The 16,746-nt window shown below is 38.3% G+C and overlaps 3 protein-coding genes and 1 non-coding gene across 8 annotated transcripts in view; 2 read left to right on the plus strand and 2 right to left on the minus strand.

The window, feature by feature from the left end:
* Positions 1-1,680: 1,680 nt before the first annotated feature.
* On the minus strand, positions 1,681-8,101 carry nek3 (NIMA related kinase 3). 3 transcript variants are annotated; one of them, XM_077540542.1, is made up of 12 exons: positions 7,857-8,101; positions 7,670-7,763; positions 7,297-7,394; positions 6,574-6,657; positions 6,236-6,303; positions 6,039-6,125; positions 5,598-5,652; positions 4,539-4,739; positions 4,321-4,426; positions 2,756-3,001; positions 1,982-2,105; positions 1,681-1,839 (listed from the first exon to the last, which is right to left on the minus strand). In XM_077540542.1, the coding sequence occupies exons 1-12, from the start codon at positions 8,082-8,084 to the stop codon at positions 1,776-1,778; spliced, it is 1,455 nt and encodes a 484-aa protein (XP_077396668.1). In that variant the 5' UTR covers positions 8,085-8,101; the 3' UTR covers positions 1,681-1,775. The 3 variants fall into 3 exon arrangements, with proteins under 3 accessions (XP_077396668.1, XP_077396667.1, XP_077396669.1); XM_077540541.1 differs by having other exon boundaries at positions 7,845-8,101; XM_077540543.1 differs by lacking the exon at positions 1,681-1,839 and having other exon boundaries at positions 1,981-2,105; positions 2,733-3,001; positions 7,845-8,101.
* The window catches only part of cog6 (component of oligomeric golgi complex 6), a 113,176-nt gene continuing 100,957 nt past the window's right edge, over positions 4,528-16,746 (plus strand). The window contains exons 1-3 of one of the 3 annotated variants that reach the window (XM_077540538.1): positions 4,528-4,754; positions 9,436-9,526; positions 9,604-9,649. The gene's annotated coding sequence lies outside the window, so the exon portion shown is untranslated. Of the gene's footprint in view, positions 4,755-8,149; positions 8,168-8,697; positions 8,717-9,435; positions 9,527-9,603; positions 9,650-16,746 lie in introns of those variants that run through there. The other 2 variants (XM_077540539.1, XM_077540540.1) reach the window with 2 other exon arrangements.
* Positions 8,496-8,568, plus strand: trnak-uuu (transfer RNA lysine (anticodon UUU)). The gene has a single exon. It is a non-coding gene; the product is annotated as a tRNA-Lys (tRNA).
* LOC144032956 (LHFPL tetraspan subfamily member 6 protein) overlaps positions 13,882-16,746 on the minus strand; it is a 55,816-nt gene continuing 52,951 nt past the window's right edge. Inside the window, exon 4 of the mRNA XM_077540544.1 lies at positions 13,882-15,597. Coding sequence (XP_077396670.1) covers positions 15,479-15,597 — 119 coding nt within the window. The 3' untranslated portion in view covers positions 13,882-15,478. The remainder of the gene's footprint in view (positions 15,598-16,746) is intronic.

Here is a 16,746-nt window from a genome sequence, read left to right on the forward strand (position 1 = left end):
TTAACCTTTCATGGGTCATCTTTTGTTTGAGTCAAGCCCACTAAAAAAGGAGGGAAAACACAGATTTGTTTTATTCAAGGTTTGACTTAGGTATTGTATTTTATACAAAATGTAAAAATAATAGTGTGGGGGAAATACTGAGTCACATACATTTTATTTTTAAATAAATACATTTAATTAACTATGTGTATATATTGAATTCAGGTTATTACAAATTTTTATTTGGAGGAAATGCCGCAATTACAGTACTGACAAGTTCATTCACATGTAAAATGACAAGTAACTTTTAATCCTACCCTCTTGAACTGATCATATCAAATTGATTTGGAATCCCACGAAACAGAACCAAATCGAATCATTTGAACTGTCCTTGAATCGTATTGGACCCCATGTATCGGGATAGTTGAATCATCTTTTATTGGAGCGATGCATATCATTTTAGATTTACTTGGGAAAATCAAAAATTCCCAAGTGGGAGGAAGAATATTTAAAAGATGGGTGTCGCAGTACTTTTGTCCAGGCAAGTCATTGGCCAAGCTTTTCATGTGACAAGACAAAGCAAGGAAGTCTTTTTACTGGCTTCACTTCCCTGCACGGGTGACAAGTGACAAGTGGAAAAATTGCCACTTAAACATGCATACTCTTGCAGTGATTCTCAAAGTGTGGCTCCATCAAGTGGTATGCAAAAGAATCACTCCCTGGGTACACTTCAGTTGTATTTAACTTGTAAATTCCATGAAAAAAAAATATTTCATTCATTATATATTATTATTTTAAAATTAATTGGCCAATGAATCTGTTATCGGAATTTCATTATGCCAGGAATTCATTTCCACGGGGAAAGATGAAGTTTTAACTTAAGTGTTTGCGGCGGCTGTTAACTTTTGTGAGAGCTCTTGACTCCACCCAGTGGCTGTTGGTGGTCACAGCAACATCCGGGTGTCACCTCATGGCCCTTTTATCCTAACAAAACCATGAAGGCCTTTTTAGTCTAAATTGCAGTACATTAAAGAGGGGCTGGGAGGTTAGGAAGCGGACATGAAAACATTGTGGTGGACTCAGAGTGACGTGACCTCACGAAGACCCCGCTGCTGTGGGAATAATACTTCCTGTACAACCCCCCCACCCAAAACACCAACAGACGCCTCCAGACAGCCTGAGAGAGCAAACGGGGGCAGTTTTTGCGCATATGCCATTAAATGCACACATTGACTATTTGACATTATTGTATGTTTTGTTGATGAGAAATACAAACAAAAAGTCAGACGAGTTAAGTGTGTGAAGTCTATTACTAATATTTCAATTAAATAATAAAACTGGTAATCAAAATATGTCAAATATGACTCATATTTTAAACATTCAATTAAAAGATGTTAAACGTTTTTTTGCCGAAACACTTTTATTTCATGTATGTTTATGTAATAAAAAAATGGTAATTCTCAACTTTATTTATAAAGCGCTTTAAGAAGAGGCATTGCTGTATACAAGTGCTGTACATAAACATAAATATCAGTTTTGCAGTAAAGAATAAGGTAACAAAACAAGAACAAAGCAAATTGTGCAAATACAAGTTTTAAAAAAAAATATTTTTAATTTTAATTTATTTTTTAATATAGTAATATTTAAATGAAATAAAACAGAAGCTGATATTGAATCATTTTTTTTTAGTTTTAAAAAAAAAATGGAATTAAAAAGTTTTTTTTTGCACTTCATTTTGTAATAAATCACTAATTCTACATAATTTTTTTAATATATACAAAAGATGACAATTTGCATCACATCTGCATCATGTCCTCCAATTGGCCCATCCAGTCACATGGAGATTCCTCCTCAAAATCCCTGCAGGAGATATTGAGAGCACGTCCTGAGTCTGATCATATCTTATCAGGTCACATTTCATCTCGTGCTGCGTCTTATCATTTGTCGCATGTGTACTTAATATTATGGCCACGTGACAAAATAGGAGCGATGAACCGCTTACGTGTCGTCGTCATCCGAGCGCGGCCGTATGCGTTCGTCGTCATCGCCCGGGTCGGCTTCCTGTTCGGGGCCATCCGTGTCGTCGGCCTTAGGCTGGGAAAGGGGACCCACCAGAGGATTGTCGCCTAATCAGAAATATACATCTTGTGAAAATAGACATCTTGCTCACATAGCGAAAAAAAAAATTAACAAAGATTTGTGAGACTTGTGACAAAATAGAACCAACGCTGATTTTGGACACTTTTTGTTTTCCAATTCCAAAGCCAGTTTTTCCAAAGCCAACTTTAAAACCCTAATGCTGTCTTGAAACTCTCATCAAATCCTACTTTGAACCCTAATCCATTTTTAAAACCCTACTTTGAACCTCTAATCCAGGGGTGGCAAACTGCGGTCCTCGAGGGCCGGTGTCCTGCAGGTTTTGCAGATTTCCCTACTCGAAGTGCAGCTGATTCCAATTAACAGGCTCGTTATCAGGTTTCTGCAGAGCTTGCTGATGAGCTGATCATGAATCAGCTGTGTTGAAGAAGGGAAATATCCAAAACCAGCAGGACTGCGGCCCTCGAGGACTGGATCTCGCCACCCCTGCTCTAATCCATGCTGGAAAGTTGAAACCCCAATCTGAACCCAACCTATGCTTGAAACCTTAATTTAAAAATCTCAACTGTCATAAAACCCAAATTTGAAGTTTTGGACTCTTGCAGATGGAGCTGCAGGTGTCAAAAATAAAACCAAATCCTGCATTAGCTTTTTACCGAGCGACGTCATCAGCTCGAACCTTCTCTGTGGATCACGAATGTGCTGAAGCTCGGACTCAGCTCGGCTTTCCCCAGCAGACTCAGCAGCCTCTCTGGAGGCTCTCGCCGCCATCTTCGTCGCCGCCGGCCCTCCTCGGGGACACGCCCGGTGATGTCATCGGACGACAGGAGGCTGGCGTCGGCCAACATCTGCAGCGCCGTCTCGGAGGGTTCGGCCCACCGCCTTCGAGGGAGGCGCGCGCCGTCTTCGCCGTGAAGCTCCGCATCTGCGGTAAGGCAGATTGTCCCATTTCCTCAAATAGTGGCCCGTATTGAAATATAGGTCTGAGTCAATATTACATGAAACTAGCATACATTAGACTCAATGATCTTTAACAATAAAAAGCTCCCTGCCAATGTAGTTGAGTTAAAAAATTTAAAAAAAAATAATTGGGCCACTCACTGTATGAGTTCATGTGTGTGTAAAAATGGGATGATCAAGGTTATTTTAGTAAACTAAAACTAATTAAAAAACAATTTTGTGAACAAAATAAAATAAATTGCTATTTAAAAAACTGAAACTCCATTTTACGTTTACAAAACTAACAAACTATAATTATGGCAAAAAAGTCCTTTGTTTTAGCCTTGTGATTGTGAATGTGATTACAGTACGTTTATTTTGATATTAACTGGAATAAGAACGTTAGAAAGTGTTACACAGAGGTGACGTCATCTAGCAGCAGCCAATAATAATAATAAAAAAAAATCACCTTCAGATGGCGTGGCTCCCATGGTCTTTTTTTTTTTTTTTTTTTTTTTTTTTTTTTTTTTTTTTTTTAAATTGTGCATATGTAATTCACATTTTTTTTTAACTAAAACTAATACTAAAACTAGTTAAAACTAAACATTTATTAAAGGGATACTTGAACAATTTTCAGCAGTGAAAAGTTTGAGATACTTCACTTATTTAGACATTTTTGGCAGTCAAACATTAATATTTTGCCTATAATAAATTTGATATTTTCATTATTTTTCATGTAAAATTAGTACCTTTAAAAACACATTTTGCAACTTGTTGTCGACTGAAAATGACATCACAAGGGCTCAGGTAACCAATCACAGCTCAGCTTGTGAATGTCATATGACCAAATCTAGAAAACAGGTGAGCTGTGATTGGTTACCTGAGCCCTTGAGATGTCATTTTCAGTCGACATCATGTTGAAAAATGTGTTTTTAAAGGTACTAATTGTACGTGAAAAATAATTAAAGTATCAAATTAATTATAGGCAAAATATTAACTTTTTAATGTACGTGAAAAATAATTAAAGTATCAAATTAATTATAGGCAAAATATTAACTTTTTAATGCTGAAAATGGCTCAATGAGTCAAGTATGCCTTTAAATAACTAAAACAAATTAAAACAAACAGAACAACACTGAAATCTAATTAAAACCAACGAAATTTAAAAACCAAAACTCACTAACTAAAATGAAAATTCCCAAAACTATAATAAACCTGCGTGGCATATACATTAGTATCACTGGCATTCTGCCAGAAAAATAAAGACCTGACCCCCAATAAACGCCCCATGTTGTAAATGCTAACCTTCCATTGTCCTGGTTTGAATCAAGCTCTTCTCCTCCAGCTGTTGACGCATCTTCTTCCCCTCATCCGGATTCCACCGCCTCTCCCGTTTTTCCGCCTCGATCGCCTGTCGCATTCAAAAAAATACAAATTCAGCTGCGCGGCCATCTGAACTAACAGCACGGTGTCACAGGTTACGGCGGCCCGTCGTGACGTGACGCCAAACGGCGGGACGCTACCTGGGAGGACAGATGCGCTCGCAGCAGTCTGGAGGCGCGATGAGAGGTCAGGATGGTGCGCAGGGACGGCCGGTCCCGAGGGTCCGTCTTGAACATCTGCTTGAGCAGAAGCCGGAGCTCGTGGGGCAGGTGCCCGGGCAGCGGGGGGTACGCCCCCCGGCACACTTTCAGGATCAGGCTCTTCCAGCTGGGCGCCTGGAACTGAACACCGGCCGCGTGAGTTCGTACGCTTTCCTGTCGTGTCGCACTCACAATGACGTAAACGCAAAATGTTTTTTTCATCTGTTTAGTTATGTTTTAACCCAGGGATGTCCAAACTTTTTTCCTCTGAGGGCCACATCCAGAAAACTAAAAGGATGCAAGGGCCGCTTTAAAAATGTTCAACTTTCGTTCAATAAATTGCACCATAATCAGACAAGCAATTGTCTATTGTTTATATATTGCAGTTAGTTTGAAAACATATATTGTAAAATGAGATGAGATATTTTAAACAACATTTTTAAGATTGTTCATTAATTAATCGGATAGGTTCACAATTCGGAGAAACAATTTTTGCGTCTAAAAACGAATTACCAACAATTCACCTCAATTCCCATTTTACTTGTAAATAGTTCAAATGTATCATTTCATAAAAAAATATATAATGAATTTAATACTAGTATTGGTAGTCTCCACCAACTGTACAAATAGAGTTTTTAGCATGTGCCGCGGGCCGCTGAAAAATGGTTGGCGGGCCACAAATGGCCCCCGGGCCATAGTTTGGACACACCTGTTTTAACCTTTGAGCCAAGTCGGGCTGAATAATTTTGAAACTAATCTAATTGCATTTTTCTGACAATATTGTGAATGTGATTTACTATACAATCATTTTTTTGCAAGGTCCTCTTCCAATGTACTTTTTTTTTTTTTTTTTTTCTCTAAACAAACAACAATGCAGTCTTAAACATTTACTATGACAACTTCACAAAATTCTACCAAAAAAAAAAGTGTGGCATCAAGTCAGTTTACAAAAAAAAAAAAAACAGCAAATAGTAGACAATTTCATGAAAAGGGAGTTACCGGGTGTCGCAAGGTGCACAGTTCATAGAGGACGCAGCCCAGAGACCATACGTCACTGTAAAATACATCAAAATACTCTTTTTCATAAAGTGTGGTATGCAGGCTCCCTCTAGTGGTGCATGACAGAATCACTAAATTATCTGTTCAAATATTGCATAATGTTGTAGCGGCTCAAACGCTTTTAAAATCCAGTACAGTATGTTTGTCAAGTACAGCTCAATAATTAATAAAATTATTATTTACATTTTTTTCCCCCATATTTAAATGTAGTGTTCAAGCTGCATAATGCTGCAGTCATGATTTATAATAATAATAATAATAATAATAAATACTTTCAGAGTAAAGCATACCTCCCTCCTTTTTTTTTTTTTTTTTTTTTTTTTTTTTTAAATGCTTGTGAGACAGTGAACAATATTATGGAGTCAAATGAACATACTATACCACTTATTGTTGTACGGCTTGTTGTCCCAAATCTCCGGAGCAACATAATACGGCGTCCCAACATATGAACGAGCATACGCCTTTGAGCTGCAATGTGAAAAATTGAATTGCGCTGAGTCTCAAATTCTACTTGGCTGGTTACCAAGGATGGACAATCTGGAGTGGGATTACTTTGTCATTCGTAAAGCAACCGTTACCTGTTAAGAGCACACGCCGAGCCAAAGTCACCAAGCTTGACTGTGCCGTTATCTGTCAGGAAAATGTTCTGGAAAAAAAAAAAAAAAAAGACACATGATGGATTTCGTTAGATTGTGCTAGTCTACCTAATGCTGCGACCAGTGGTGTCTCCAACCGTGGATACAAATTGTATTGAGTGAAGTGAAGACATAAGAAAATTCTCACAGAAAATATTAATGACGATCTTGTCTCAATTTACTCAGAAATGTAGTGTAAAATCTATTTAGTTGAACCCAAAGCTTAGTGGCATTTTGAATTTGACGCTTCTGCTAACGTGTTAAAAAAAGAGAAAAGGTACCTTGGACTTGAGATCTCGGTGCAAAACACGCTTATCGTGGATATGTTTGGCACCGGCACACATCTGAGCAAACCATTTCAAGATCTAAACGGGAAAAAAAAAAGACGAATAAAAAAAAAAAAGAATGAAAAGCTCAACAGTGAACTGATTCACCAGTTGCAAATTTCTTAACAACTATTCTCTGAAAAATTCTCTTATTCACATCTATCCGCATATTTTTGTGCACTTTCTCTAAGATGGAAGATTCTAGCGGAGGTCCGACAAGCAAGTACGGTTCCTTGTGGGATTGAGCAGGATGATGAAACCTCTCAAAATGATGCAGAGATGTCAGGATCACTATTGGCAGTGGTAGAAATTAAGTGCCCAACTTAAGATAAAGCATAGGAATAAGTGTCTACGGTGGATATAAAAAGTCTACACACCCCTTGTTCAAACAGCAGGTTTAAGTTTGGCAATGATTAAAAACAAAATTCTAAGTCAAAAATGTAATAAAATGCCTAAAGGAAAGTAGTAATCTTTACGGGGTTTTAAATGTATTTCCAGTGAATTATTTTGAAATCAAATTATCTTGAGGCCATTTGTTTTTTGTTTTACGGTAATTTAACAGTAAGACACGTTTCAAGTAAGGGATCATATTTTTTTGCAATTCACGTCAGCCTTTTGTCCCTCCCACCTACGAAAAGCGAAGGTTCACTCACTGTATTTGAATTTAATGAGACCTACATCATCAATGCGGAACTGCTTGCTCTTCTGTTGACGGATCCTGTGGAGCATGTCTCCTCCGCTGCAGTACTCCATCACAATACACAAGAGGTCATCAGCTGCACAAACACACATCACATAGAGCACGCACACACAAAATATCAACGTGAGGGTAATGCAGGGAAATACATAGTAAAGCATGCAACAAACATGTAACAATAGGAAACTATTTTGTGTGCAGATATTTTTTCATTGTGTCAAGATATCAAAACGGGTATTGTATGTATACAGTAGGCTACTTGTCAGTAAAAGTGCAATTTTACTTTTGTGCCCTAGGAATAATAATAATAATAACTAATTCTACTTAAGTAGTGCGAGTACTTTTGCAACCTACCTTCAAATGTCTCGTGGAAAGCCACAATATTTTCATGCTTCATGGTGGACAACAGAACAGCTTCCCTCCTTGACTTCTCCTGTCTGGACGCACTCTGCACACATTTAACAGAAACTTCATATTAATTTAGATACAGATATAAGTATTTCATCTTGAAAAAAACATTTTTTTGCACCTTTTTGTATACCTTTGGCATCTGTATTTCCTTGAGCACATATTTCTCCTGAGTCTTTTTACACTGGATTAACAAAGCCCGACCGAAAGACCCCTCACCGATGATCTTGTGCACTGAATACCTCTCCATAGAAGTAAAGGAAGATAAAACACAACATTTAACGAATCCGCTGCAGATAATAAACGCGCTTTGTATTATAACACCCAAACTCTGATTGTTTATAAGCGTTGTTAGCAGCATGTGCCTACTTCCGTATTGTGGATGACGTAATTCATGACGTAACACTTTCACCGCCTGGCCTCAAGATGGCGGAAGAGTATAACGTTTGTATAATTCTAATTTTACAACACTATATTTCAACAAAAAAAACGCTAATTTGTCAAATTAATTCCCGCATAAGCAAGTAATATTAAATTATATAATATAATCACAGAGGTAGTACAACTACACAAAAAGAAAGTACAGTTATATCGAAGTTGTGTCGTAAGAGTTGTTAGAGTTTGTCAATTCTGCTCATTTTGGAAACGAGGAACAGCTGTTTACGTGTTGATAAAATTCTAATAAAAACTGATATGTTAGTAATATTTTGGACATACCGGCACAATCTTTAGGTACAATGTTATAAAGTGATTTTCCATTACAGTTGACAGAGCCCGGATAGCTCAGTCGGTAGAGCATCAGACTTTTAATCTGAGGGTCCAGGGTTCAAGTCCCTGTTCGGGCGGGCTCAATTTTATTTTATTTTTTATTTTTGTCTTGTATAAAACAGTCTGCAAAACCACGAGTACAAATAATGATATCATATAGACAACTGATCAGGTGCAGGCACAGCAACGTCGTGGCGACGCAACACAGCTGGGTAGCTGCAGAAGGTAGTATTTGTACTGTAATAGAAGTAGGGAGTCTTGTGTAAATCATATTATATGTGTAGTCAAATGGTGCACGTTAGTTTTTTATGTTTCATTCGATAGGGTTATGATTATGAGGGTGACCTTGAATCCCAAATGTGTGCCTGCCATGGCATGAGCTCAAATGTTATGGCTACCTCATCTTTTCTTCACAAAACTCTGATTAAAGTTTGTTTTTCCCCACAAAGAAATTAGGAAGAAAGAACAGTTCAGTGAAAGCCAAACAAGAGGTTTGTGTTTAGGACTCACAAGTAATTAGAGGACTTTTTAATTGTTGGCCGTATTCCCTGTTTAGTCAGCGATTCGTAAAGGATAGATGGGCGAAGTGAAACAAGGCGAAACTCATTATCCCAACACATCAGTGAAGCCGCTTAATGTGTCGTGAATGACACTTAGTCACCGGATCCAAACGTCCAATCTCGACTTCCAAGATTCATTTGAGCATTCAAAAGCGGCACATTTACGGCTTTCCCGTGACCCGGGACCACCTGTTCATCTTCCCAGTAATAATTCGATTCATTGTCTTTGCGCCTGCTGTTTATCACTTTTTGCTTCGAAGGTTGAACACAGCTTGTTTCTGTTCTTTTATTAAGTTGTAATGGAAAAGGCTTTGACTTGTATAGCACTGGTTTACCTTCAAGGTAGTCAAAAAACTTTAACGCTGTCAACTCATTCACCTATAGATGACATTGGGAGCAACCAAGGATTCAGTATCTCACTCCAGGACACTTCTACATGGTCACAAGGGCTGAGGATCAAACCCACAAACTTCAGGTTGGGAGACAAAACATTCTACCATCTGAATCATGTCACCCCTGGTGTCTTAATATTTATGACACGTTTCCTCACAGGTCAGCAGTCAGCCCTCTTCCAGGCCCGTATCTCGCTTGGCCATTGGTGAGTCCAGCAAGTAGATTTCAGGAAAAAGATAAACAAAAATGTTATAAAAATAAACATACGGTACAATAGTATAATTAAATGTTGACTTCATAGACATATTTACATATACACAAGACGGTCACAACTGCTCAGGAAGCTGCAGTAATAGGCTATTTGTTGTTTTGCACAGAATATAAAGTACCTGTGAGTATTGTATAGTTGTTCAAATATCTGTTGCTAAAAGGATTATACCACCACAACATCCATAGGAAGAAAAAAAAAAACACCGTACGCATTTTAACTCATGGAGGCAGCAGTTTATAAACTACACCGTGTATATGGTGCCGCCCCATATTTGCATCCTTGGTTCATGCAGAGGAGGAAAGTTGTGGTCCATAGATAGGTTAATTTATGTTTCTTGCCCCCGAGAATGATTGATTACCGTGAACGTACAACCAAAATAACCTTAGAGGCGACCCTTTGTATAATCATACGAGTAATATTGATTAATCCAGCTCTTAAGGGTGCAAACGTTTAACAGCGGCTGTCAATATTTTGAGCTGAATTTGAGTAGTAGCAGGCTAAAAAAAACAAAAAAACAAGACTGGCAGCCTCTCTCAAAATATCATTTATTCGAGATGATTATTGCCTGGCTTATGCTAGCTTGAGAAAACAATTTTCAACAATTTACAAGTTTCCAAAGTGATGCCCAAAAGACATTTGATTTGAAGCAGCCATTTGATTTTTTTTTTTTTTTTTTTGAACTACGGTAATTGCTTCTAGTTTTGAACCATGTAAACTTAGTAACAGTTTTAGACGTCATTGTCATGTTTTGGGCGGATTATGGCTCGGTAACGGGGAACTACAATAAGTCCACAAAGTCCAAGCTGGAACAAACGCGTGTGATGAAGGTCCAAGAGATCCGTAGGCGTCCCTTAATGTCAGGAATGCGTACTTGCAATAACACAAGATATAAATCCTCCTCCTGGTGGGAGCGCGGGGGCCAGTTTGTTGCTGCTAGTGGTTGTGATTAGGACCCGAACACCAGGCCCTCTTGGAATTGTTGTGTTTATTACTTTTCCCAACTACTATAATAGAAAAACAAACAATTTTTTTTTTTGCCACTGTGGTGAAAACGTTGCCCAACAGGAGCTCCCAAACTCACAAAAGTTAGAAAATGCATCTTAACCAGTTTCACAAATTAATACCAAATTAATTAGCCATCTATAATAACTCAAGAAAAAGTCTCAAGGATCCACGTCCAAACTTGAACAGGAAGTCGGACATTTTGGTTTGATGCCTACTCCTTCACAAGAATTTGCTCCAAATGCTTAAGGGACTCTTTTGTTTAGCATGTTCCCAAAATTACCTCAAGTGAAGAGATAGTTTACATATTTATGTCCTCCTTCGCACAATTGAAGCCTTTCCAACATGAAACCGTTCAATTTCTTCAGGACATAAAATACGTTGACATTTTCCGTCATGTTCACAATCAAATCTCCAAAATTCAGAGCTCGTTTTACATTTTCCCTCCTCATTCCACATTTCTCAACTGTTTCAAATTCTGACTTCACAGTGAAATTTCCAATTCCACATATATTTTACAAACCATTCCATCTTCAAGTCTCACATTCTATATTTCAACTAATTCAATTCATTCCACAGCATCTCAGTTTTGCATCACCTCTTCAGGTTTTACACACAATTTCTGCATGAATTCCATTCCCTTCTTGAACTTGCTTTCTGACTCAATTAACCAATCACATGTTCTAGGTGATCTCACAGTTCCAATCAAGCACAGTTTAGTTGCATTGAGAACCCACACTAACCTCAATCCCAACCGGGGTAAGAAAATGACCAATTAAGTTTACAAGCCCATCAACCTGTTCAGACCAGACAAAGAGAACATCTTTTGGCCCGGATAATGATTATGACCCTGATTATGCAGCACAAAGCAACAGACGTCAGAATTCTCAGTAGCCTCCACGCAGGCTTTTTTCACGGTTGCTTTAATGGCTCCTCATCCCGCCGGAAACAGCAGCCGTATAAATAATGCAATATGTTTCACGCAGCCTGGTGTCAAAGGAGCACAAAGACTAGCTGGGGGTAATTATTATCTCGCTGTAGTCCTGTTGGGGGGGAAAAAACATAATGAGATAGAAATTAACTGATGGCTCTGCCGAGGCATCTGATGCTGAAGCTTAGATTGACTAAATGCTAAGCTAATGTACAACGTTATCGCCACTATTTCTGTCTTAAGACTTCACACCTGTTTCAATGTTATATTGTTCACATCACGTGCATGCTCAACATTCCGCTACCGGTTTTACAGAACAGCGACATGGGGGGGAAAAAGGCATTAAAATGGCAGCTTTTACAGGTGGTGTAAAACGGGCCATTGGCAAGTGGTCAGTCCACTCTTCGGATGACTCTTTTGATTGCTTCACTCACGGTTTTAAAGCGAAGCAGATGTGGCGTCTCACTTCACGTGCTTTTCATTTTCCATGAAAACGGGCTTTGACCAAGCGCAGCACATTTCAAGTGTGGCCCAAAGATAACAATACCCTCACTTGCCCTCGACGCCGCACTTTCCATTCTCCGCTCTGAGCATCTTAGGAGGAGCAGCTGTTCTTGCCTGTACCTCGTGTTTTTTGACACCGCATGAGGATTTAAAATGGGACATATTAGGGAAAGATGACTTTAATTGCTTGCATATAAATAGTTGGGGTCTCTTGAGTGCCTGCTCATCCTTCAAATGCATAATGAATTTGATATGATTGTTAAGTATCAGCTAAATTCACCATCCCTGCATAAATACAATCATTTTATTTCACAACACAAGGTATATTATTTACAGGATAAAGTCCGATTTTTTGCTAGAGAAAAAAACCCAGCTGTTTAAAACTTTTAAAACATCCCTTTTTTTTCATTTTGTAAAAATCGAAATTCATTTCATTCAATGTCACTTTGTAGTCTGAAATGTAAGAACTATAATTCATGTTGCAAAAGAAATCATGAACCGAAAACGTATTCTCAATTTTTGACTCATTAAAGTTGCCACCTTAGGCAGATATTTAATGTGAACAAACTTGCGGCTGCTCTATGGGGTTTAAATCTGGGAATGTGCCTTTTTGTATAATTATGTACGTTTTGGGTAGCCTTCCTTGATTTGTTTTTATTTTTTATTTTTTTACTTTGGCAGTTCACCACTTATTCATTAGACTTAAACTGTTCTACTTTCAATAAAAAATTAATAATAATAATGTTCAAATTAAAAAAGGAAAAATTGGGATTATTTTTTCCCCCTTCGGGTTAAATTTTGGTTTTAATATTACATTCTGTTTTTAACTCGGGGGAAAATACTATTTATTTTCAAATTTTTACAACTTTTGTTGACTAAAAACTATGACTTTGGCATCTTAGTTTAGAATGTTTTTTTTTCCCCTCAAAAATATATAACACTTTATTCCCGATGAAATTCAGTTGTACACAATATACATGGTACAAAATTGGTGTTGGGATTATCAGGGTTTTTTATTTTGTAAAAATTTCTCCCAATATTCTCAAAAATTCAACTTTTTGTTCCCCAAAACACAGTTGCTCATTTGCATGAGACGTGTAATGTGTGCTATAATTTCTTATCTTTGAGGTGTTTTGACAAAAGCATCCTTGACATGGCAACTGATGAAAAGAAAAAGTGTAATATTTTAATAATACTTTAAGACATCCTGAAAGTGTCGCCCGGTTCTGATGAGGCATCATCCGCTCTGACTGTGGGTCAGTCAGCAGAGAATAAAGATGAAGAGCCACGTTCACAAGCAGAAATGAAGCATGGGGGGGTTGAAGGTGGGATCAGCATTATTTGTGTCGGGGGGGGGAATTGTGAGGAAACGCGCATCTTAAGCAGATGTAAATGAGCTGACTTTGCACCGAGATCTCCGAAGTGTGGACACGTGTCTAAAAATAGTCTGAGAGCATCACACAATCCGAACGAACGCGGGTCAATCGGCGTGGCGGTCCAAGGTGCTTCGTCTGGATCCTGCTGATCAAAAGGCAAATCAATTGGAGTGAAGGTCGCAGGATCCGGCACATCGATAAAAGTTATTCCGAGTGCGCCGCCTGTCCTTATCCTCATTATCGATTGGAAAGAGGAGGGGGCGGTTCTCCCACGGGTGCTGAAGAGGATCAGGAGGTCATGGGAAAAAGCTTTTTTGGAATGTGAGCTCCCACAAAGAATGCAACACAACACGTTTTTCCATAAACATTTATTTACAAAAACAGAATAATTTGAGGCGTGAATACAAAACAAAACGTGCGATTGTGATAAAAATACATTATCATACACAACATATAAGGTATGCATCCTTCTTTTTTTTTTGGGAGAGGGGCTGCAGAAGCTTGTCGGGGGGATTATTGCATTTCAGGGGTTGCTGTTTAAGGCAATGAAGATACTGGAACACTTCACGTTACAATGAAGTCGGCAATATTATGATCATTATTATTATTATTATTACTTAAGTCTTCATCACAGGACACATAAACATCAACAGGTGGAAGAGAAAGAGAAGTTGTTAAATAAAGCATTACAAACTGGTTGGTCCACACATTAAGAGAAGGTTTTCAAAGCTGTGAGTGTTTATACACTGCTCTCAAAAATTGGGAATATTGATTGATCTTTGAGTGAAATTTCAGGATGAACCTATAAAATGTGCTATAACCTATAAGGAAGTTGATCCATCAATGGATATTCGCCCACTCAAAAAAGCTTCTTCTTCAACGTAGCTAAAAGTACCGTTTTACTACTCAGCATCGGTCACTTCCTCCAACAATGAGCCGCCTTTATGTCTGTCATGACTCGAGTCATGCAGGAGTATGATGTTTGGTGATGTCAGGAACTGTAATTACTGGGTTAACAGCCAATCAGATAATGCCATGTCGGTACTGGTACTCACATGTCTAGTCACAACCAATGGGATCGATTTGGTGGCAACATAAGATGTCTACGAAATGTGTGCGTTCGCCGGATTATTACTCACTGTTCTCTGTGCATCTCTGCAGCCCAACGGGGCTTGGCGTATCGTGATTCTCGATACATTCTCTTTGTTTTTCGTTTAGTCAAGTTATGTGAATAGTTAAAACCTTATTTGTGTCTTCACGCTTTCTTGACATCGGTAACTTCTCACTTCAAATTATTAGTAAAATCCTTGAAAATGAAATGCTGGCCTGTGCGGCCATACATATCGCTCATACCAGACAGAAACTGACACTTGATTGGAACAGTCATGAAAAATGTTCATAAATCCTGACCTGTTTGGAGTTTTGCTGTTCCTTCTTGTTTTGTGAGAACAGCAAGTTGCGCAAAAAAGTATTGAAACCAAGTTTAGACGAAAACAAATCCATCCTGAGATTTCACCTAAAAGATGAATTCAGTGAACCACCTCCCCGCTGCAAAGACGAGGCAACCACAAGTATTCGGCGCCCACTCAAAATGGTTTATAATACCGATAGATGCCACAAGATGGCGGCAAAGCGCTTTTTTCCCATTAGACAAGACAACGGCCTGACTAAATGAAGTCCTTCCCCTCAGTTCAGCATAGCTCCTTCGCACCAAAATGCCTCCAGATGACACCAAAGCAATATTTTTAAATTACACATGGCTTTAGCCTGAGAGGATGGTACCCCCGAAAAAAAAAAAAAAGACAATTAAGAAGAACGTACGAATATGCGGGGTTCACTGGATCCCTGACATTTTTTTGGAGCAGTGTTGCATGTGTATGAAAGAGTCCCTGCAGTTTGTCCCTCGCTGTGTCATTAGGACCGCTCGGGGAGGCCTGGCTCCTCCCACCCTCAGTACGGGTACTGCTTCTGCTTCTTGCCGGCGAAACACGACAACCAGGTGCACAGCAGCATGGCGCCCGCCGCTCCGGCGCCCGTGCAGTAATAGGCCCAGCCGATCTGGCAGGAACCTGCAAAGAAAACGCTTGACCCATTAGTTGTAAGGTTGACTGCAGGATTTCTGGTTGAACAAGAAATCCCGTTAACACATTTCAGATGTGAAAGTAAGTTATTTTAAACTAAATAAAGGAAAACTTTTCAACATATAGATGTCGGCTACAACCTGATTCGGCTTTGTAAACGTATTGTGAAAATTAATATCTAAATAAGTACACTCCGTTTCCCACTCACCATTCGTTGACGTTTTTTTGCAAGTTATTTAAAAAACAACAACAACATTATTTCTATGAGTTTTGTGAATGTCGAGCATCTGCAAACTAATAAATAACTGAATCTGATTCGTGCAATGTGTGGAATTCCCGCAGGTGAACATCGGTGCTAACGAGCGGTGGAGTGACGGTGTTAAAAAAAAAAAAAAGAAAAAAAAAATGAAAATGCTGCTGAAGTTATTTCCGACCTTGGTTATGTTATAAACACCTGAAGCTTTTTTTTTTTTTTTTTGCACCCGACAAACAACACTTGTCATGACAGCGCGCTAACAAGCTAGTCAGATATGTGAAATTTTCAACCCTGGTAACAAAATTGGATGTGTCAGTTTCGCCATCACTTAACACATAGACAGTATGCACTTTTTTGTTGTATCAAAGTATTTTGATAGCAATTTTCGTTTGCTCCTTTGTAAAAATAACAGGGTCAAGATCTCTCCTCCATTTTGAGAGCACCACTTTTTTTTTGCTGTCATTTCAAATTGAATTTAAATACTGAAGTAATAATCACCCATGAATTCTGGCTAGCAACAAGTGACCAATTTATGTTGATATGAATTGGTTTTGTCTACTAGACAGTTAACATTCAATTTGAATTGTAAAGTTTTATGATGAATAATTTCTCACGAGAAATGAAATGTCAGTTTTGAAGTTAAGAACTGATCATGATTTTTTTTTTTTTATAGGGTTTTAAAGTACTTTTAACATAGAATCTAATAATAAAAACAAAACCCAACCTATAGTACATACTTTTCATTACATTGCATTTAAAAAAAAAAAGAAAAGAAAAAAAAAGCTGATCAGACAGTAACAGACAAAGTAAGGTAATCTTCAAATGGCATTCAAACGTCCAAGAGGGCGTGGCTGATTTATGCAGAGTTTGTCACTGGACTA

This window comes from Festucalex cinctus, chromosome 13, assembly GCF_051991245.1.
Source record: "Festucalex cinctus isolate MCC-2025b chromosome 13, RoL_Fcin_1.0, whole genome shotgun sequence".
Lineage (NCBI taxonomy): Eukaryota > Metazoa > Chordata > Actinopteri > Syngnathiformes > Syngnathidae > Festucalex > Festucalex cinctus.

Bases quoted from the DNA above. Each gene is read 5' to 3' on its own strand.
- nek3 (XM_077540541.1), bottom strand. From the start codon at position 8,084: ATGCTGCTAACAACGCTTATAAACAATCAGAGTTTGGGTGTTATAATA. The intron at 7,764-7,844 runs GTGCAAAAAAAT...AAATGTGTGCAG, and splicing joins TGCCAAAGGTATACAAAAAG to AGTGCGTCCAGACAGGAGAA. The intron at 4,427-4,538 runs GTAGCGTCCCGC...TGAATGCGACAG, and splicing joins GAGCGCATCTGTCCTCCCAG to GCGATCGAGGCGGAAAAACG.